The following is a 21330-nucleotide window of genomic DNA, read 5'->3' on the forward strand; positions in this document are numbered from 1 at the left end:
CTCGACAACTTCGAGTTCATTAAATGGCTAGACGTCCGGAGATGGCGAAGATCCGGTTGGCTTTTGGCCCGGATCCGCATTTAAGAGGCACGCGGTGACAGATTGAATTAAAAAAACTGGCTAAAAGATACTAGGAGGCCCGGCGGATCCGGTGGGGGAGGCACCGGACGAAATAACCCAAGCAAACAGGCGACAAACTGTCGGGCCCACATTGGCTCCGGCAATATCAACCACAATCGTAGATGCCCGATGCCCGATGCCAATTCAGATCAAAACCCGATTTGGCGAGGATACGATCCCCTTAGTTCTAACTGAAAATTATGAGTTTGGGAGCTCGAAAGAATAATATAAGATAATGATTCGGGAATATTTTGAGATAACTGGAGCTCGACGGAATCTTATCGGAGGAACAACTTCACTGACATTTGAACTGGAAATTACGTGGGGTAGTAGTTCCCTATTCGCGATCCACTAAAATAATCAGTTTACGTGGCCGAGACATTTGGAGACAAAAAAAAAAAAAAAATTCTATTTCTTATTCGGGTTCGGTAGTTGAGACGTTGATGGTTCACTGCTATGTTCACTGTATACCACCTGGCTGTTGCGGATCGGTTGTTTCCGGTACAGGCAACCGGTTAATCGGTTGGTGCAGAGTGGCTGGCGGATCCGGTACGTGTCTCGTTTTAAGCACGTTTTAGTAGATAATCCGTGGATTTGTCTGCGTACATTCCTTTTTGTCCGTGTTTAGGGGCTTGGGGGGTTTGGTGGTCACATGGTGACGATTCCTTACGATGTGCCAATGCGACGCAGTCTGACACGGGTTGTGGGTCCCAACTGTCTTCTGTTGATGCTACTCTAAATAAACATACAAAATATTCAAAATACTGTTTATTCATTAAAATTTTAAAAAATAAAAAGTTCTTTCCACGTGTTCACTCTGCTGACGTGGAGATCGGAGAAAGAGAGGCTCCGAAGGTCGGTAAATAGTTGGGTAAAATGTTGACATTATCCAGCGGTGAATGGACTTCACGAGGTAGATCGAGGTCGGGGATTGGGTTACGAGTGGGCCCACGGGGTAAATCAGATAAAAGAGGAGTTAAAATAAAAGAATTGAGGGTGGGGCCACGAACCATTAAAGGAGGTGTTTCTCTTCCACCGGGCATATGTTTCCTTTACGTTAGACCAAACATCATCACCAACCGGACGCGGGACGCCCACATGATGGGGCCCACGGCGGAGCACACGTGACCCACCCTGCTGCGGTTTCACACTAGCGTTTCGCCGTGGTTTAGAATTTGGGACGACAGGCACGTACCTACGGGGTCGGATATGTTGAAACAACAATTAATTTAATAAAAAATAATTTAACAGGGTTAAATATTAAATTTAATAAAAATAAATTAAATTTAATAAAAATAAATTAAATTTAATAAATTTAAATAAAATTTAGTAGATAAAAAACGGTGATTTCCTAATAGTTGACACTTTTCTGCCTAAGAGCGGGGCGGCGAAATAACTAGATTTCCCAGCCAGCCTGCTGAACTGCTCCCATTGATCTGCCTTATTCATCGTGCCAAGTGTTTCCGCGAAGCCGAAAGGATGTCATTGGTTGACTATGCTTCTTCTTCTGAGGACGACGAAGAGAAGGAGAAAGTAGAAGAGGAAAATGAGGATGACCAAAGGCAGAAAGAGCCTTATCCTCCTTCGGATTCTCAAAACCGGTAATAATTTTACTTTAGGGTTTTTTATTCTTTTCCTGCTCTTCTTATTTGAGCTACGTTTTTATTAGTTTATACATCACATTGTTCATCACTAGGGTTTTGCCTCAACACTAAGTTCGCTTCACCGTTATAACTTCTTCTGGGTTGATTGTTGTGATCCTGTAGGTCTGTTGAGGTTCATGTTGTTCATGTGTCTTTGCTATTTCGATTTGCTTTGTCACTTTCGTTTCATGGTCATCGGTTCAGAAATATTTGCTGTTTGTCGTGGGCTAATTAGGAGCATTATAGTTGTCCGAATCGGAACTGCTATTTATTTAATGCAATGGACCGTGAACAGTAGAGAAATTGATTATATATGAGCTAAACAACACATACTAGACTCGTTAACTAACATAGTGAAATACGTGCGATTTAATTTATATATGCAGAATCATTGTTATTTGGAGACTCTGTAGTTTTAATTCGTGAATATATCTTGCGTGTAGTTGACTAGCTTTTACTTTTTATTCTCCAGAGGCCTCAACCGAATAATTTAGTGGGAATTGTGTTATTTGGTGTTTTAAGTTTCACTCAGAAGTTAATTCCGGACTTTCAAACTACAACTCATCAAGAGAAGTTCGTTTTAGGGAAACTAGCGTTCGTTAAGTAATGTTATTAGGGCCTTTATTGCTTTAGTTGTTTCAGTTCAGCCAGTAAGATTGAAATGAACTATGTTAGTTTAACACTTCAACTACATATTTTTCCTTTAAAGTTCATGAAACCTAAGTGATTCTTTGTCCCTAAGGTAATCGAAAGGCTAAGATTGCTTAACATATGGATGGATTAGCTTTTGAGGCCATTCCTGATGTTTGAATGGATAAAATTGCCAGCCAACAAGGCCCTTAATATGAGCTTAATTCAGTTATCATTTTCAAAGATCTTGTTGCTAAGGATAGCAAAGGGTGGATTAAGTGGGAATCCGCCTGGCCCCACTATGCACTGCTTTAAATGCGGACACTTTCTGTTTTTAAACCCGGGGGTGGGGCATTCACAGAAAAACCTCATGCAGAGACATGGCAGGGATGGGTTCCTCAACCCAATCTGCAAGATATTTTTCTTCTTTGCCCTTATAATCTAAGTGAAAAAGCATGTTTACTTTTATGACTTTCTTGTAATTTCTTATATTTTCTAATGGTAAAAGAAAATATTATGTAATGAAGATTTTGATGGTTCTAAACTTTCACTCATGTCTCTTTGCTTCTCTGGGAAGAGAAAATGGAACACATTGTGAAAAAAGACCAAAGAAGGTGGTATTGGTGCTGGAGGATGAAAGTCTGGCTTGGAAAATTCATTCCTTTCCTCTTTTTTTCCCCCTCTTTGATTGCTTGATCTTTTTTGTCATTGAACTGATGAAGCTTAGGGATGGTGCTCTCTGCTGCAAGAGTTGGTTGGTTTGCATCTAATGAACCATTTTCTCATTTTGCAATCTACAATGCTTCGATTTGAACTTAAAAAAAATCACTCTTTCCTTAATAACGTTGGTTGTTCATCTCTTTTTTTAGTTTTCTTCAATGATGATTATACCCCAAAATGCTCATCCATTTTTTTATTGATAATCAAGACATTCTTTTCTCCTTTTTTTAAGACATTGATGGGTTTGGAAACAGGTTATATGGGCTAGGAATGAGGTTTTTGGATAGAGGGCTCAAACCTTGTGATGGGGCTGGGTACTAGTTTCATGAGGCATGCTTCAATGCCATCCCTATTTAGGGTTTGGCTGAACCATTAACTTTGGTCGAATGGAGACCTTTTCCATCAAAAGCGAGAAAGTTTATGAGGGAAAACAATTTTGATGAAATGCCTGTCGGGAGAAGTTTAGTTTGTCAATCGATAATGTAACATATCAAGGCTTAAGATTCCCCATAGTTCTTCTCAAAAAAGATTTCCCTACAGTCAATGATCTAAATTTGGACTCTCTCTCTCTCTCTCTCTCTCTCTCTGAATGGTGAATATAGATATTGAGAACACAAATACTGTTGATGGTTCTTCCTAACATATTATTATTGCAATTCTGAGGTCATTTCCATTTTTTTGTATACAGTTCCACTATTAAATTGATGCACGTTTTTAATTTAAATGATTGAATAGAGATTTTATATTTTATTTGGATAAGGCGTTGAATTTTCCAAGGTGTCAATTAACCCTTTGGTTGAAGCTAGAGACACTTATGGAACATGGCACCTGAGCTGGTTAAATCCAGCTAACCAAGTATCTCAGATAGAGGTGACACATCAACTGACACTTCAGCAGCATCAGGTCTACTTTACAGATCAGTAGTAGCAAGATGGCCCACCTGAACTCCTACTAATTCATGCATATTGGCACCAACTGCCAACAGCTGTTCTAAAGATTATCGATTGCCCACCTGAACTCCTATTAATTCATGCATATTGGCACCAACTGCCAACAGCTGTTCTAAAGACTATCGATTGCCCACCTGAACTCCTATTAATTCATGCATATTGGCACCAACTGCCAACAGCTGGACAAAATGGAGGCATTTTCTTGATAAGACCTTTTTCCTTGCAACTGTAACATCGTGGAAGTTATCCTTGTTCTTAGTTTTTGGCAGTTGTTTTTTTCTGTATCATAATGAGCAGCTATGAATCTATAGTAGCAAGGTCGTGTACTGTATGGAACTCCCCACTTGGCACAAATATCAAGCAACCGGCATACTTTGTCAAAACTGTTTAATTTCTTCTTGAGAGATGAAGAATTTATTTTGAAATTCTTACATCATTTGCCTTTTAGCAATGTTTAGCTATACATTGTCACTTTAATTCCTTGCATGATTTTCATTCTTCGTACTATTTAAATTTCATTGATAATCACTTTTACCTTTTTGTGACTATGCCATCTCAGGAACTTGGAACTTTTAACCCTTCTTTAGCCACTATTTTTAATCATATTTAAAAAAAAAACTTTTTCAGCACTATCCACATTTCCCGTATTCTTCATGCTTGGGATTCCCCTTGGTTGGGATAGTATAATCTTCTTCACACCAAAATCCCTGTTACTTGGAGTGACAGTAGCTATTTCGTCTTTAACCATCCAAATTTGTTAAGGTAATTGTCATTATTGTTCTGATTTGCTATTAACACAACTCAATTCATCTTTCAGAGTATTACCGTTTCCCTACTCCAGGAATCTACTGTTGGGATTACTAACTTGAATTATAACACTCATCATCTTGTGAACTATGTAATTGACTTGAACAAGATGCACCTTCCCTACACAAGTCTAAGATCCTTACGCAAGCTTTGAGGACCATTATTCTCCACTAGTTAACACTTAGAATGATTGACTGGAACCAAGGGTTTAAAACCATTGTAAGTGTAACTTAGTACAATTGGCATCAGAGTGGATTGTAATGCACGTGTTTGTCTTATAGTCGCTCTGAACCTTCAGGACAACTACAAAGTCTCCTCATCAGGTCCATGACTGAGAAGTGACTCTTGTGCTCAAACATGGGTTAAAAATGACATAGATGGTGGTTTTATTCTGATTGTAAAAGACTGATACAGCGATACTTCTAGCATGTTGTATTTGGAAAAGCATTTGGTATGGTATATGGTAGATTAAAAGGGGGGAAGAGGGTACAAATAGCTGTTTGTAACGGAGTTTGGATGAGACTTTGACGAGGATTGGGATGATGGTTTTATCTGAATTTACTGAGTTTGGCTTTTTACCTATATTTGTTTTTCTCTTTCTTGATCACTTTTTTGTGTACCTATTTACCTCCAGCAACACCTTGTTTATGCAGTCTTTGCTAGTAGAACTTTTCTCTTAATGAAACACTCATTTTCATAAAAAGAAAAAGAAGTATGAAAAACGATAAGTTGTGTAAGCGTAATTTGGTCTCAGGACTTGAATTTGATTATTTTTCATTCTCTACAGAAGGGTATTTGTGTTATTCTCTATACTTAAGAACTAATTCCTATCATTTAAAAAAAAAGAATTAATTCTTTTTGATGAATGAAGAGGGTCAACAATTGGAAGGCTATTTGAATTGTAAGGTTTCTATGTGTTCTTTTTCTCACCTCTTTCTTCATTTTATTTTCTGCTTTCTTCTTTTGTGATCCAATTTCTCTAATTATTTTCTTATTTTATCTTTATTTTTAACATTCCAGTTTTATTTGTTGAGCATTGGCTCTTACATAAACTATTCTACGGGTGGTAGAGATCTCTTATTCTACTCCAAGAGAAAATAATAAATCTTCTTGCTTCGTTTTATCCCATGAAAGAGTGACAAGATCTGTTGAACAAGGAAAGAAAAAGAGTGACGAGTTTCTTTTGGGTGTAGGAACTTAATGGCATCATCAAATCTGCAGTCAGATAGTGCCTCAAGTTCATCAACAATGCCTCTTGACAAACTTCCTGATGCATCATTGCTTCTCAATTTACCGGCTTTTCCATCTAATCTTATGAATGCTGGAGACCACTCTTCAAGGGTTGAAGCAGCAATGGCAGAAAGCACATCAAGGAAGAGAGAATCAAATGGATCAGCTTTCCCTTATCGGCAGAGTAAACTTCCTAGAGGAAACGTGCCAAACTCTAAAAGCATTCCTGACACTCTGGGTGGCACGCTGGTTCCACCTCAACTTAGAGGCAGGTTGGGCCCTTTTACCATTTTATATTTTAAACTTCTATGTTATTTATTTTCAATATTATATATTGTCAGTAATCAATTTTAGTCTCTTATAAACATAGATTTGTAGCTGGTTTTATGGACAAGTGAGCATAACCAAATACTACCTGGATAGTTTGTGGTAGTTATCTTTGCAAATAGTCATGATATAAATGCATAGAGCCCCAGTACATGTTATGAACATGTAAACATCCTCAACTCCAAATCTATGCTATGAAAGTCAAAGGCGCCACCAAACTGGGAGAGTGGCTGGCTCCAATTGAGTTAATGATATCATGAATAAAACAGAAAAAGCATATTATTACATGTATAGACATAAAAATAGATGATCAAAACTATAGACTGAAATCATGGTCTTAATTGAGCATAGAGTACAGGACAATCACCAAAGACAGATTGGCCATTCAAATCATAACTTCTGTTATAATCAATGGTATGGGATCATGGTTGCAAAAAGGGGTCAAGACCTCAAATTCTGATCTACAATCAAAATCATATGTTTCATTCAAAAGGTGATTGCCAATTGAAATTTCCAAGTACTGATCAGCAGTTTATGGATAAACAAGATTACAAGTCTTGATTGGTGGTCGATTAACAATTCAAATTGCAAGTTTTGCTTGATGGTTGGGATAAAAAGAAAAAGTTTCCTTTGATGGATAATCAACAGTCGTGATCAAGCCAAAAGAGGGGGATAAGTTTTTAAAGCCGACATGGACACTTAGACTGCTTGATTCACAATAGACAATTGAGATCATGATAGGACTTGTCACTCAAGAGAAAAAGCAACACATGGACTCATGAAAGCCACAAATTCACTAGCCACTCCAAGAGATGACTCTTGGTATGTTTCTCATGGACTTGGACTTAGCAAAGGATAAGGGAGGAGAATAAAAGGGGGACTCTTCAAAAACCCACCTTTAGCCTATAAACAAAGGATTGTACTCCAGGAAAATGGCCAGAATCCAAAAGTGGGAAATTTTGTTGGAGCCATTGGAACTTTTTCACCTCTAAAAGCACCTGAAACTTTACCAAATTTTTTATGCAAAACCTGCATCAAGTAGGAATTCTGTCACAACTTTGTCCCAATCCTTGGAGACTTCAAAGATTATTCTTGGAGATCAAATCGGGGGATCAAGTTTAAGATAATTGGACCCTACATGCTAGATACTTTATAATCTTATGTTTTTTGTACTAACGATTTTACTTTTTCGTGGATTGGCCACTTTTATATGTGCCAAAAATGCTAACATTCAAAAGTGACCTTTTCATAAAGAGGCGTGACCTTAAGCAGTACAATGTAAGAATACAAAGTATCAAGTCTGTAGGGTCTAATTCTTTGAACATGACCCTTTAAATTGATCTCTATGAACAATTTTTTGCTGGTTCGTAGTTGAAAATAATAGGGTGAGATTTTCTAGATTGGCTAGAAATTTTAACTTGTTGCTGGCTGAGACAATTGTTTGGTTGGATGGGATCACACCTGTTAACCAAAGAATCAATGGGGCTGGGTGTTAAGAAGCTTTGATCAGTGAGTGGGGCCTTAATGGTGAAAAGAATCTGGAAGTATGGGACTCAAGATAAGGTAATCTTGAGATGGATAATCCAAAAGAAGCGTGATGAATGATAGTTGGATGAAAATCAAAAACAAATATGTTGCCTATTTGGCAAAAGTCATCAACCTTCTTAATGAAGTCGAAGTAGGACTTAAGTTCATGAGGGGAATGGATGTGGTACTCGGTTTTGGACTGATCTGTAGATTGATCAGCCATTGTGCAATCTATACCCCAGACTCATCTTAATTGGCCTCAACAAGAACTCTCTGGCTGTTGATAATTTCTGCTTGGAGATGAGAAATGGGGAAAAACCAGAATTGCTGGGACTTTTACTTCAGAAGAAACTTGAGAGATGAGGAAATTGATAACATCTGCCAGCTCCTCTTTACTCTTGAAAGCCACCATTACATGCCAAGTGAGTGATTCCCTCATTTAAACCCCACTGCCTCAGGTGTCAATGAAGTCAAAAGCTGATGTGAGAATATTTCAAACAGTGCCTTCCAAACTCCCCTGCTTTTTATGCATGGAAGATAGAAGGGCCACCAAAGCTGAAGTTTCACATGTGGAGTGCTATGGGAGGCAGAATTCTCATTTTTGGTAACTTGATTAAGAGAGAAGTTGCCATCATATGCAACCTGTGCACCCTCTCTGGATCCACAGATGAAACTATTGATCACCTTCTTGTTCACTGTCAAGTAGCAAGAGATATCTGGAATTAATTCTTCCTCAAGTTGGACTTGTTTTACTGATTTCCTCCTTCAGCAATCTTGTTCAGTGATTGACTGACATCAAAATTCCTTCTTGAGCAAGTTAATCTAGTAAGCATGCCTCTCTTTCATTGCCTCCTCGTGGGTAAGATGATTGATGAAATTTTTCAGCAGGTAATTACTTGGGTATGTGTTCTTCCTTAATTCAAGATATCTAAGGGGGTATTATCAGAAGCAATGGGAAGCTGATCTCTGATGTATCTGCTTCCAAGCATCATCTATAGTGGAATGAAATGCCCTGTTTCCTAGGGAAATCAAACTCAATTTTGATGGTTGCTCGAAAGGCAACCCTGGGCCCACTGGTGGAGCTTTTAAAAGGTATGACGTTTTAAATAGCTCTCTCCTCTGGACCTTTGGGAGTTACTAACTCAACGGATGTTGAGATTAACAGAGTCCTCCCGAGCATGAAGTTATATGATAGACATTTTTCAAACCCCTTGAGATTGAAGGAAATTCAAATCTGTCATTAGCTGATGTGGAAGTTCCAGAAAGCTGCCTTGAGACATTGGAGTTCCGTTTTTGAAAAATTTAAATTAGCTAGAAATTGTATTTGTAGCCGGTTGGATGTAAATAGAATTGCCAATAGTTTGGTGGATAATTTGGCCAAAGAGGGTGTTGATCACCAATCACTCATTGTAATGATCCAACCCTCTTGACCTCCCTTGTACTGCTTTGTCTCTGTGACTTTAATGCATATTCTTCATTTCCAAAGAAAAAAGAATACTTGTGTTTACAAAGAGGGAAAAGGGAATAGGGCCATTGTCAGCACCCAAACAGAGAGGGCAGGAGCTCCTTTGTTACGAGTGCCAAAAAAGATGGGGCCAGTTACCCCCTCTTTACTTTTCATGTCTTATAGAGAAATTCCCATGTGACAATGACCTAGCTAACCGGGTCATGCCAGTTGGTTCATTGATTAAACTGGCAAACCCACCCTTGTCAACCAGGTTTTGACCCTCCTTTGGGTCTTACAATGTTAGAACCCGGACAAGGAAGTGGTTCAACAAGTCAATCAAATCCAGGTTTTATAACACTATTTAGGAATTTTATTTAAAAAGAACTTTTTTTAGGGCTTAAAAAATGTAGGCCACCTCTATGCATATTTCATGTTCAAAATTTGTAATGACCTGTAACCTCCATATTTATGTAAGTCAGTTTATTTTTTGAAAAGTTATGGAAGTCCTTAGTATGAATTATTTTCATGAAAGTGCATAGTCTGTAACACTAAATTGTTTGACAATGTCATTTATCAACCTAAGATTTCTAATCCGTTTTCAGTGGACTTGACCAATGTTGTCCATATCTGTGTGCACATTCACTATGTATGGATTTTTTCCGTCTTTCTGTGCTTATATATTTGCGAGTCTGCCAGCATACTTTGGTGTACATAGAAAATCTGCATACGAGCAGGGCAACTGAATACTTATTATTTATAGGGGGAGTAAGAACTACACTCTTTGGTGGTTTTTTTGTTTTATTGAAATGCACGCTTTGGAAATCTCAGCATGCACTATTGACTTCTCTACAAACAATTTTGCATTTGTAAGTGGATGTCATAGTTTATTTATCTTATGAAAGGCTCACTAGGCCATATTGTAACCCTTGGATCATGTCGATGCCTACCTTTGCTTTTTCCTAGGTCAAAATGGAAACTACAACAAAGATTGCCTTCTAATTGGCTGTTCTCTATGGAAGAACTAGGCAGTATAATAGCTTGAGCCGCCTTGGTGACGTTATTTATGTGTAGGAACAGGATAATGAGTACCCTTCAAACTTGTTTATAGGTCGAATCTTTGAATCTTTTGAAATTTTTTGTGTGAATATTCATGATATCTAGTTCAACATATTTGCTTTTGAACTCACCTTTCTTTGAAATCTTTTTGTGAAAATATTTGTTATGTGTAGTTCAACATATTTGCTTTTGAAGTTGCCCTTGCTATCATCTTATGTGGGTTACCTAGAGCACCCTTAAGAGTATTATTCCATGTTCTGAATCATGGATATATTAGAAACATTGGCCTGCAATACTGTGCTAAAAAATTTATGACTAATTCGTTTTCATCTATTTTATGAGTTATTCATTAATAATAGTGATAGAAATTATTGATGTTTCTCTGGTTTGTGCTCTGGCTAGTCATGCAATCAACAGATCTAAATAGAAGCAAAATTACACATGGAATTGACTCAAATTAATTATGACTCGCTAATGGCTGGTCCAAGTACTGCTTGGTCTGGGTTATTCACTTGCATCACTTTTTTTGGATGAATAACCACGAGAATTTGATTTTGGTCTTGCAAAGCCAAATTGCTGGTAGAGAAATCAATTTCTAATATTCTTTTTTTTTTTTTTTTTTTTTTAATGACGAGAACTTTTATGCTAGAGGCAAAACAGAGCTAAGAGGGTAGAAGGGACCCGGTTGCAGGCCAATCCTTTATATCTTCTGCAGTCAAGTGACCTCAGCATCTTCTCCATCCTTCTCACCCAGTTTAAAGGCACTTGAATGGTTTTCTCCTGTTCATACTCTTTTTAATAAGATGATGTTATTTTGGCTTTGACAGGAGCAACGTGGTGACAGAGGATATCGGAAGACTGTTTGTAAATAAACGGAGCTGACCTAGTTGGAAAGAGTGCTGGGTCTCACGAGGAAATGATCTGTATGATGATGTACTGCAACTCTTCCTGGGTGTGTGAAATAGAATGTTAATCTTGTGAGTGAAGATGTTTTTCATTAATCTGTGTTAATTATAGATAATATCTTTAATCAAATTAACAGCAGTTATTACTAATAAGGGTGTCTTTGTGGCAGCAGTAGAGGAGAAAAAAATGTCATGAAAAATAATTTTCCATTTTTTGTGATCACTACTTAGTTTAATTTTATTTTTAAGAAACGTTCTCGGGGTTAAAAAATGGAAGAAAACTGGTTAAATGATTTTTTAAAATAAAAATTAGTCAGGAAAATTGATTTTCTCATCATCTTGTTGTCTTACAATAGTCATTATTAAATTAGAATTAAATTTTTAAATATAATAATTATATTTCTGCTCTCATTTTAAGTACGGCATATGGATATTGTAAAAATGGAGGATAAATGGGGTTGTAAATAAAGTAAAAGTAAATTAAATTAAGAAATGAAGAAGGTAATTAAGCTCCAGTAATGGTGATTCCTTAAGATGAATTAAAAGGTTGTCTTGGAAATTATTTATGAGTAACACCATTTTGTTTGTCAGGTGACTCGTATATTGGGATCAAGACCAAATCAACGATTTAATTACAAATCGTAATGGTAACTAAATTGACGGCGCGTTGCGATGTGGTGTAGTAGAGGACATCTTACCATTGCGTGCATAGGTCGACACCCCAGGTACAAGCAGCGAGGAGTACCCAATTGCTGTCCTTATTTCTTTCTCCTCCGACGTCCGAAGCCCTAACTTGCAGGACTCCAAATTCCTCTCGTAGAGCCATTGCCAATTCTCAGTTTTGTTCTCCTTTCTTGCATTTCGCATCGTGCCAAAGAATAACGGGAAAATTCGATAGGTTACAACGGAACGGATCCTCTAATGTCCAGGTATCTCGTGCATCCTATTGGTGTCCCTTTTTTTTTTCTTCTATCTCTTCATGTGTGAAAGTTAACTTCTAGAAGTGATCATTTCAGTTGGAATAAAAAGTTATTTAAAGTCTGTTCATCAAGGGTATTTCAAAGAAGCGACTTACGCATATTCTGGCGATGTACGCCAACTCTGACTTAAATTTGAGGTTCTCGCTTCTATTCATTTCATTTCATTTCATTTATTTTATTTTATTTTGAATTGATCAGAGAAATTTGTATTAAGTGCTGAAAAGAGCAAATTATAGCTAACGAAAGCTTAAATGAATGTTAAAAGTTCACAAAAAGGTTGTAGGAAAATGTGGGAAGTGCGGGTCACTTCGCTCCATTTCTGAGTTCTGTTTTTACGTTGTTGTTATGTGAATAGCTTGATGTAGAAAAGGGTGTGGTAATGCCTCAAAAAAAAAGAAAGAAGAAAAGTTTGTACTTTTTGAAATCTGTGATTTATCACTTTTTTTCCCCCAGTGATCCTGTGGGAACCCACATCTCAGTTCCTTTAAACGAAATCACACGTTCATTTATTACACAATTATGCATAACTGATTTGGTTGGTTACTCTCTCTCTCTCTCTTTCTCTCTGTTCACTAGGTGCAAAGCTCTTCACTTTAGCTATCTAATTTTTATTTTATTTTACAGTAATAAGAATTAGATTTAATCATAATTTTGCACCTCTAAAATCATTATGTTTGGAGTTAAGTGTCTTCTTATTTGTATTAAGTGGAATTGAGTTCAGAAATTCTATCTTTTCCAAAAACAGTGGGGAAATACTAGCACATATTTTTGTTCATGTGCTATTTTCAGTATTCAGATATTGTAATGATGTGGAGTACATGATGTCAAAGAGTTAGCTGAAGAATACTTACAGATAAGGGACCACCTTAAGGTCACATGTGTTTAAAGAAGAAGGAAGAAGGAGGCTCAAGTTAAAGAGAAGAAGGTGCGAACAAAAAAGAAGGAAGCTGAATTTGATTCAGCATTTTTAAGTTCATTTTTCTTCTTTCTGATCAAACCTTCTTAGCTTTCTTCTTTCATAAATACAAGTGACTGTAGGGTGATCTCGTGTCAATAAGTACTCTTCAGCTAACTCTTCCACATTATGATATACTGTGGCATATGTTACTTAAGATAGTGATGATTTATACATCTGGGAATTTTCTTTTGCCCCTTTTTCCCTTCATTTTTGGTTTTCTGACTTTTGCTACACTTCTTTGCTTATGTTTTGGAAACAAATTCTTGTATTGAGCTTTTACGTAATGTTATTATTGACTATGCTCCTTTCTTGTCTGTTTTTTTGTTTGGGGGTTTTCAGTTTGACACTAAACTTTTGTCTAAAAAAAAATATCATAAAATAAATAAATTTGAGTCTAAACCCTGTTATCAAGAAGCAAGGATGCCTAGGCCATAGTTCTGCTGCAATCATTTTTGGCACTTCATTTCTTTTATACCTTCATTTTGGCTTTGTGCTATCTTTATACCTTTAAAACAGTTGTTGCTTTTCCCTTTTCTCCTTTATTTTGAACCAGAGCTCAATACACAAGTTTCTAAGTTAACAATGCAAGTGCTCGGAGCATTTATTTTCAGAGTATCTAGTGACCAAAAAGTCTGCTATTTGTTGCTTCAGATTGTTTCTTAGTGCATTTTTTTTCCATTCCTGGTGTTCTTTGTTTCTTTCCAATTCTTTGCTTATCTGGTTTCAATTCTAATGAATTATGATGTTGACTCCTGCAGGATTTGTGACTTGCTCCAGGGCTTCCAACTTCTCCTTAAATTGTGAACAGGATCTGCCTAAGAAGATTCCATTTGATCCTCTTTTCAATCAAGCTTGTCATTTTTTCTGTTTAACTTATGGAGATACAAACTTCTGGGAAACCTATAGATTCATTGTTGGAGAAGGTCCTGTGCATGAACATTCTTTCTTCTGATTACTTTAAGGAGCTTTACAGATTGAAGACTTACCATGAAGTCATTGATGAGATCTATAATCAAGTGGATCATGTAGAGCCCTGGATGACTGGAAACTGTAGGGGCCCTTCAACTACGTTCTGTCTTCTTTACAAATTTTTTACAATGAAACTTACAGTCAAGCAGATGCATGGGCTTCTGAAGCATACAGACTCGCCTTATATTAGAGCTGTGAGTATGATTCCATCTTTTTTGTTGTGTTCAATGTTTTTGATAACAATAATTTGAGTAATGCTACTGCTACCATGAGGTATCGCCGCAAACCATAGAAGCAGCGTGTGTGGATGGAAGGGCACAATGTCTTTTTATTTTTGTTTAGTATGACTATGGGTTTCTGAACTCAAAGCCAAATTTAACAATTATAGCCTAACAATAACTCAAATAAAATTTAACAACTGTGGCTTAGTAATATTAAGAATGTGATTTCTATTTCTAGAAATTGAAAACATATTCAAACATGTGCTACTAAGAGAGTGTTACCCAACTGTTCACCAACCAGCTAAGGATGTGTGGCAAGTATCTAGATTACTGCAACCTACCCGGACATCTCATAATTTAGAAGTTCATTGGCTGATGGTTCTGGCTGTCTAGATTGATGACATATCTGTGAATTGGCTTCTTGGAGGTTACCATCAGTATAGGATAAAATGTCCATCTTATTGTACTAAAAAAGGTTACCGTTACTTAAAAGTATAACTTGTATCGACTTCTTGATGGTGGGTGGGACTGTTCCACTTGCATGTTACACGACACTTCAAATTGTGGTATAAGTAAAACATTTTATCAAGTTGATTTGGACTATTTGCTAATCAATACCTTGACATGGAATTGCAGATTGGTTTTCTCTACTTAAGATATGCTGGGGATCCCAAAACATTATGGAGCTGGTTCGAGCCTTATGTTAAAGATGATGAGGTATTAAGTGAAATCTTTTTTCATTACATTAAATTAGTCTAGTTCTCATATTCATGGCTTTTGTTTTTCAGTTGATGCATCTTCAATGTTATCATTTTCTCTGAATTGACTTTGTTGTGATCCCTTTTGAAGATCTTTTACTAAATACATGTAGAACAATTGAATTCTTTTTTTATCATTTTCTCTTAATCAGTTTCTTTTACTCGATACATGCAGAAAAAATTATTGAATTTTTTATTAAGTGATATAAAGTGGACACATGAAACAAAGAGGCTAATGATGAAGCCGAACTTATTTTATTCGGAATCTCTATTGTAAAAGCTGACCAAGTGGCTCAGAATGTCTGTGGCTGGTTTACTGTCATCCATGATTGCCCAAATTGGCCTTGGTTACCTAGTGGGATGTCTAAAATCTCAGATGGCTTGGCTGAGATGATATATGCTGATCAAGACTGTTGAAACTTAGGGTTCCATGATGTATAATCATGGTAGAAGAGGATTAAGGGGTGAGAAGAAGAAGAAGAAGAGTTGTGGAGAGAAAATTTTAGGAGGAGAAGTGGAAGAGTGACGAATTTGGAGAAAAGAGGAGGAAGATTAGGCTTATGGACTTCTTCCAAACCCTCCCCCTTAAGCTGTCTATATAAATGACAAAAGTACAATATTATAATTATACCCTTCACCTTAGTAAGAGTGAAGAAGAGACTCTCAAAGGGTAGAAATGGGTGATAAAATATAAATCAAAACCAACATCAAAGGATTTCGACCAAATATAGTGATAATAATCACTAAAGTGGGTAATGTCTGTCATTTACAAGACGGCGATAAAAAACCCAAGGGTACCAATAAAAAGTCGTAAAAGACTTAAAGCACCTCTATATATATATATATATATATATAAGGGACCAACCAAAGCAACACTCCAAAAGGGTTGGCCAAAGGGGTAAGTGAGAGTCAATTGAGGATCTCCAAAGCCACTGGAGTTGATCTTTGCCCAAAGTTATGAATTCATGTCAACTCCTTTGACCAGGATGGGTCCATTGACTCCTTTCTGGAAACTCAGTGGGTCAGTTAGAATTGCTTGTACTTGTGTGTTGTGTCAGCTATCTCTTTTGGACTATACATGCCAACTACTTTGAAGCATATTTGCCCGACTAGCTTGGGATCTCTGCTGTTTTTTTCTTTTTCCCTTCAACCAGTACCTGATAAATATGCATGTTAATTACGTACAAAACCAGTGTATGTACCTCAGTGCATAAGGTTACCTGCCACATAGTTAAACATGAGTTTGTTTGGCTTGCTTCAGCCTTCAACACCTTATCATTTTCTCTAATGAACAAAGGAAAAGGTAGCCAACAAGTTTTTCTTTGGATGACATGGCAGTTACCAAAATAAGTTTTTTCTTTGGATGGCATGGCAGTCACCAAAATTACTGCAATCCAACAAATCTGAACCAATTCTTCCTCTCATCAACCATCATCACCAAAATTTCCTGCAAGTAAAAATTTCACTTTGTCAAGTATTACTTCCAAACATCAAGAAACATATGTTTAAATCTTCTAGAAGTTACTTATCTGAAGTGTTAAGAGTCGTTTGTTATGCACTTGATAAGCAAGTTTGTTGAGTTCTAATAGAGACTGTTACTTTAGTGATTATTAGATTTTGGATGGTTGATGAGTATTGGACAGTGAAATTTTTTAGTATCTTTTTGGTTAATTATTAATGTCACCTAGTGAGTAGATCATACTAACCTGTCAATGAAAATCATGGATTATTACGAGTGATAATTGAAGGGTGAAATCAACTGTGTATCATCAATTAACATTTAAGTTTTTGATTAACTGTTCAGACTTGATGTAGGGTATGTTATCTGGTTCTTGTTCACATTTAGAAGTCTTTTTTTTTTTTTAAATAGTGCTGCACATTTAGAAGTTCTTACACCATATTGATCCATTCACGAGCACTGCAGATTAGAGTGTGACTTTGTTTTATACCTTGCAATTTAGCTTGTCATAACCATTTATCTTGTCAATATCATCTTTGTTTCATTGTTTAGTGAGCATCGTGGTTTACCTGATCCCTGGTATAATCATATATTTTCTTTCCCCCCTGAACCATGATCTTAATCTGTCTCGACACTATTTGGTTGGAGCATAAAGATTTTTTCTCCATAGTTACGTTACTATATCTGTCAGGATGTCTCATTTTATTTTTTTGTCCAACATTCTTGGGAGTAAGCCCGTGACTTGCTGATTTGGATATCCTAAGCAGCAGTTTACTTTTTATTGCGGGTATATATCTGTAATATTCTCAGTTATGCTGATTGTTTGGGGCTTAGCTTAATTTTATCTGTGCAAGGATGTTCTATTAGATTTTAGCCGCTTCAGTTTGCAAAGTAAAGTATGCAGCAGAATAAAGTGGGAAAACCCCCAATTTTAGCTCATAATTATAGTGGCTTAAGATTTTATACCCTATTCTGTAGGAATTCTCTCCTGGCTCAAATGGTCGGATGACTACAATGGGAGTCTATGTTCGTGATCTGCTTCTTGGACAGGTACTGACAGTCTGCTATCCAGTTTTTTTCTTTTCTGTTTTTCCTCTCTTGCATCTCACTGAGTATATCAGTCTCACTGTGCACCATTTTTTCTCATACCTGACCGTTTTGGTTAACACTTTGCTGGTTTATGCGGATATAGAACTGTAAATTTTGGGCTATGGTGCATTTTTTGTGAGGTCTTGTGGTAATCTTATGGAGAGGGGAACACATCTGTCCTTCTGCAACAACTTAGTATGAGGTTTGTATTTTTGTTCTTGAGATGTGCAAAAAAAGTATTGCAAAATTCCATACATCGATCTGATCTATGCTGGGATACTACAAGTTTAGTCAGCTGAAATTCGTCAAAAAAAAAAAAAAGTTCAATCATCTGAAATGTGAAGGTTATTTAACTTTTATGACATGTTCTTCTGTTGTTACTCTATTAGAATGCATACTTGCATTGTACTATTACATTGTAGTACAATTCTAAAATATTGTGTCCCAACTGCATCATTCAATGTGCTAGGCCATTTGGTGGGTTGCACTTTTGCCAACATTCATTTTCCTGAAAAAATCATCATATTTTGCTCTGTTTAGCTTGGTAAAATAGACCATGTTCATGGTTCTGCTTTTTTCTATTTGAAAATGACAGTAAGCAAAATAATCATGAGTGACGATCTGGAACTGAACCTGAGAATCAGCTTGATTGATAAGGTGGTGATCTGATGAGGATCTAACTGGTTTACCTCTTGAAAATGTGTTGGTACTTACTAAAATACAGATAATTTTGCTGCAATCTACTTTAGCTTAGCATGGTTTAGGAGGAGGAATAGTTATCTTCACTTCATCTAATAACTGAATCTTCTTGAAGCTCATATAGAAAATCCTACTGTTTGAGAAAATTGTGAAATATTATTGAAACTAATAGCAGAGTGTTAGTCGAAAGGATAATAAGCAACAACTAGATCCATTTAGATGGATTTTTTTTTCTCTTTTGCATGGATGATGCAAGAACAAACATTCCTCTTTACAGCAGGACTCGTTGTGTAAATCAATTAGGAGCAGTCATAATTTAACAATAGTGATCCATTACAGTAAGAAATGTGAACAAGAGAGGAAAACAGAATGGATGTTAACTGGCCCACCTGAAAGTTCATGTTGTATAAATGACAGTGAAAAATACAAGGGTAGAGGAAACTGGGGAAGAGTAGCTTGAACATGAAGCATAAGTTAAAGATACAATGCAATAAAAAATGTAGCATAATCTATAATTCTGTTACTAGGGGGATGGTTTCATCTAGAAAACTCAATTGAGAGTGAAAAAAATACTCTAAATGACTTTCATCTAGTCATGCTGTAGAATTACTTCAGTAAGAATTTCAATACTCATCTTAAACAGGTATTCTTGAGGGTGGACACTGAGGAGAAATTGAGTGATGTTTGGGACAGCAGCTACCTCTCTTGTGACTGGCAAAATCTGCCAGGGTATCCCTCTTGAGTGGCGGACAGTGACTTTTTTAAGGAGATACTAGCTGTAATGCAGTAGTTTCATATCTGACAGGGAGATTGAAACATCAGGACTGGATATCAAAATCAAATGAGCCTTTGGTGAAGTGATACGTACTTAATTTTATGATATATGAGGTTTATCACATAAAGTTTCACAAGTGTTTGGGAAATCTTGATTTTGTCTATAATCTATATTGAAAAAAAAATCAGTGTGGAAATAGGTGTAATGGTTGCAGTTTTTCCTTGTGTTGCCTCATAATACATGGTTTGTGTTACTTGTGTGATTCTAAAATTGGGTAGTGTTTGGTAAATTGGCTTGGAATTATTCTACATTTTCTTGGTGTTGCGGCACTGATCAATGTCTATTCATGTTATTCATGTCCTTATTTTTTCACTTGTAATCCATGAAGAATTAATATTTTTTTATGATGTTTACCATTTTTGCAGTACTATTTTGATACCCTTTTTCCTCGTATCCCTGTTCCAATAATGCGTCAGATTGTTGCCAACCTTGAAAGGATGAAACTTCCCACCAAACATTCTGGTGTCACAGGAGAATCAACTCGTCATGGATCTGATGATACTGCCCGTCGTCCACCTTCTGTTAAAGCTGCTTTATCTGTTTCTTTTGGTCAGAGAGCACCTCATCGAGCATCCACACGAGATTCCTCACCAGTGCGCAGGACGCTGCCTCCTCCACCTGAAAGGAGCAGTAGTGAAGATCCAAAAAGATCCCCAGATAGGGATAAAGCCCGGGACGGGGATCGGGATCAGGACCAGGACCAGGACCGGGGTCGGGGTCGGGGTCGGGGCCGGGGCCGGGACCGGGACGTGGACAGGGACAGGGACAGGGACCAGGATCGGGGTCGGGACCGGGACAGGGACAGGGACCGGGGCCGAGACCGTGATAAGAGGTATGACCGACATGGAAACAGAGATTCTCACCATCGTAGATACTTGGAGAGAGACAGGAAAGACAATGATAGGAGCAGCAGGGTTTATGATAACCACAGAAGATCCAATTCTCATGCAAGCAGGAGTAGGAGCAGGACCAGAAGCCGAAGCCGAAGCCGGAGTAGGAGCCATAGCCGAAGCTTGCAGGTTCGTTCCAGCCCATTACGTGATGGAGGCAACAAGGAGAAAGCTTCCATATCAAGTAATATGACCAAGTTAAAGGATCTTTATGGTGATGTGAATAATAGCAAGGGTGGGAGTACGGTGGAGAAGGGTCCAAGGGATAGTGGGACCGAAGAGGTAATGAGACTCGGTGGGACTACTTGGAAATAGAAAATGGGGGAAGGTTTTGTTACTTTGTACAAGTATGTGAAGAAGAGACAAAAAAAAGTGTCTTGAACTTGTTGGAGAAGGAGATTTGTAGGATATACAAGTTTGAATACGTTTGGCTTGGAATAACTTTTTATGTTATGAACTCACCTATATCTTGGACAAGTGAGCTGCTGCAAAAAAGTTGACCCAGCCAATTTCTAGTCCTATTCTGGTCGGAGTCGAGAAGTACCCTTCAATTGAAAAGATAATTCCAAGCTTAAAGAGGGGAAACAGCGTCAAAGTTAGATTAGGTTTATTATTCTGGCAAATACTGGAATATTTAGATTGAGTGTTATTTTTGTCAGACCATTCTTCCCTGCCTTTGCTAACTTTTTTCATCCGAGCAGACGTTGTTATAGTTCTGGTTGCTTAACACGGCAGAATGAAATTTTGGCGCAGTATCCATTCACATTTGCCAGAATAAATAATCAGGTAACTGTACTGAGCAGAGTTGCAGCGAAGTTCTAGAACCAAGGGAAGATATTATTAAATGGGGATTAAAAATGGTATCATATTTGCCATTGATTTATAGGATTTTTCAATTTCGAATCTAAAGAAAATGCCTCTTGCAAAGCTAAGACAGATAAGATGGAATATTTGCATTACAGATATGACAGGTAGAAGATGGTCTTGTCGAAAGATAGGACTGATTCTGCAGAATCAAACCAAGCCCAGGTTTCATCTTTGATTCGTTTGCAAAGAAGGTATATAACTCCACATGCAAAGCTAAAGCAGTATATTACAAATATTCCTCGA

General features: G+C 37.2%; 2 protein-coding genes across 5 annotated transcripts; both read left to right on the top strand.

The window, feature by feature from the left end:
- The first annotated feature begins 1504 nt into the window (after nt 1–1504).
- LOC137945839 (uncharacterized) lies at nt 1505–11531 on the top strand. Of its 2 annotated transcripts, none has more exons than XM_068791893.1 (3): nt 1505–1721; nt 6064–6368; nt 11285–11531. In XM_068791893.1, exons 1-3 carry the CDS (start codon nt 1600–1602, stop codon nt 11296–11298), a joined length of 441 nt encoding a protein of 146 aa, XP_068647994.1. In that variant the 5' UTR covers nt 1505–1599; the 3' UTR covers nt 11299–11531. The 2 variants fall into 2 exon arrangements, with proteins under 2 accessions (XP_068647994.1, XP_068647993.1); XM_068791892.1 differs by having other exon boundaries at nt 6064–6372; nt 11285–11528.
- A 529-nt stretch (nt 11532–12060) lies between these two features.
- Nucleotides 12061–20673, top strand: LOC137945833 (pre-mRNA splicing factor SR-like 1). 3 transcript variants are annotated; one of them, XR_011111024.1, is made up of 7 exons: nt 12061–12291; nt 12379–12479; nt 14059–14463; nt 15127–15207; nt 17686–17757; nt 17900–17998; nt 19696–19781. XR_011111024.1 is itself a non-coding variant. In XM_068791879.1 (6 exons), the coding sequence occupies exons 3-6, from the start codon at nt 14176–14178 to the stop codon at nt 20533–20535; spliced, it is 1281 nt and encodes a 426-aa protein (XP_068647980.1). In that variant the 5' UTR covers nt 12062–12291; nt 12379–12479; nt 14059–14175; the 3' UTR covers nt 20536–20673. The 3 variants fall into 3 exon arrangements, 2 of the variants coding, with proteins under 2 accessions (XP_068647980.1, XP_068647982.1); XM_068791879.1 differs by lacking the exon at nt 17900–17998 and having other exon boundaries at nt 12062–12291; nt 19696–20673; XM_068791881.1 differs by lacking the exons at nt 12379–12479; nt 17900–17998 and having other exon boundaries at nt 12062–12291; nt 19696–20673.
- Nucleotides 20674–21330: the final 657 nt, after the last annotated feature.

This window comes from Aristolochia californica, unplaced genomic scaffold (genome assembly GCF_029961685.1).
Source record: "Aristolochia californica isolate CCGP_79_NKW_82.1479 unplaced genomic scaffold, dmAriCali1.0.hap1 SCAF_12, whole genome shotgun sequence".
Classification (NCBI taxonomy): Eukaryota; Viridiplantae; Streptophyta; class Magnoliopsida; order Piperales; family Aristolochiaceae; genus Aristolochia; species Aristolochia californica.

Coding starts and splice junctions, on each gene's coding strand:
- LOC137945839 (XM_068791892.1), top strand. CDS start 1,600: ATGTCATTGGTTGACTATGCTTCTTCTTCTGAGGACGACGAAGAGAAG. Junction 1,722..6,063: donor CCTTCGGATTCTCAAAACCG/GTAATAATTTTA, acceptor TTTTGGGTGTAG/GAACTTAATGGCATCATCAA. Junction 6,373..11,284: donor CCACCTCAACTTAGAGGCAG/GTTGGGCCCTTT, acceptor TGGCTTTGACAG/GAGCAACGTGGTGACAGAGG.
- LOC137945833 (XM_068791879.1), top strand. CDS start 14,176: ATGGAGATACAAACTTCTGGGAAACCTATAGATTCATTGTTGGAGAAG. Junction 14,464..15,126: donor ACTCGCCTTATATTAGAGCT/GTGAGTATGATT, acceptor ATGGAATTGCAG/ATTGGTTTTCTCTACTTAAG. Junction 17,758..19,695: donor GTGATCTGCTTCTTGGACAG/GTACTGACAGTC, acceptor CCATTTTTGCAG/TACTATTTTGATACCCTTTT.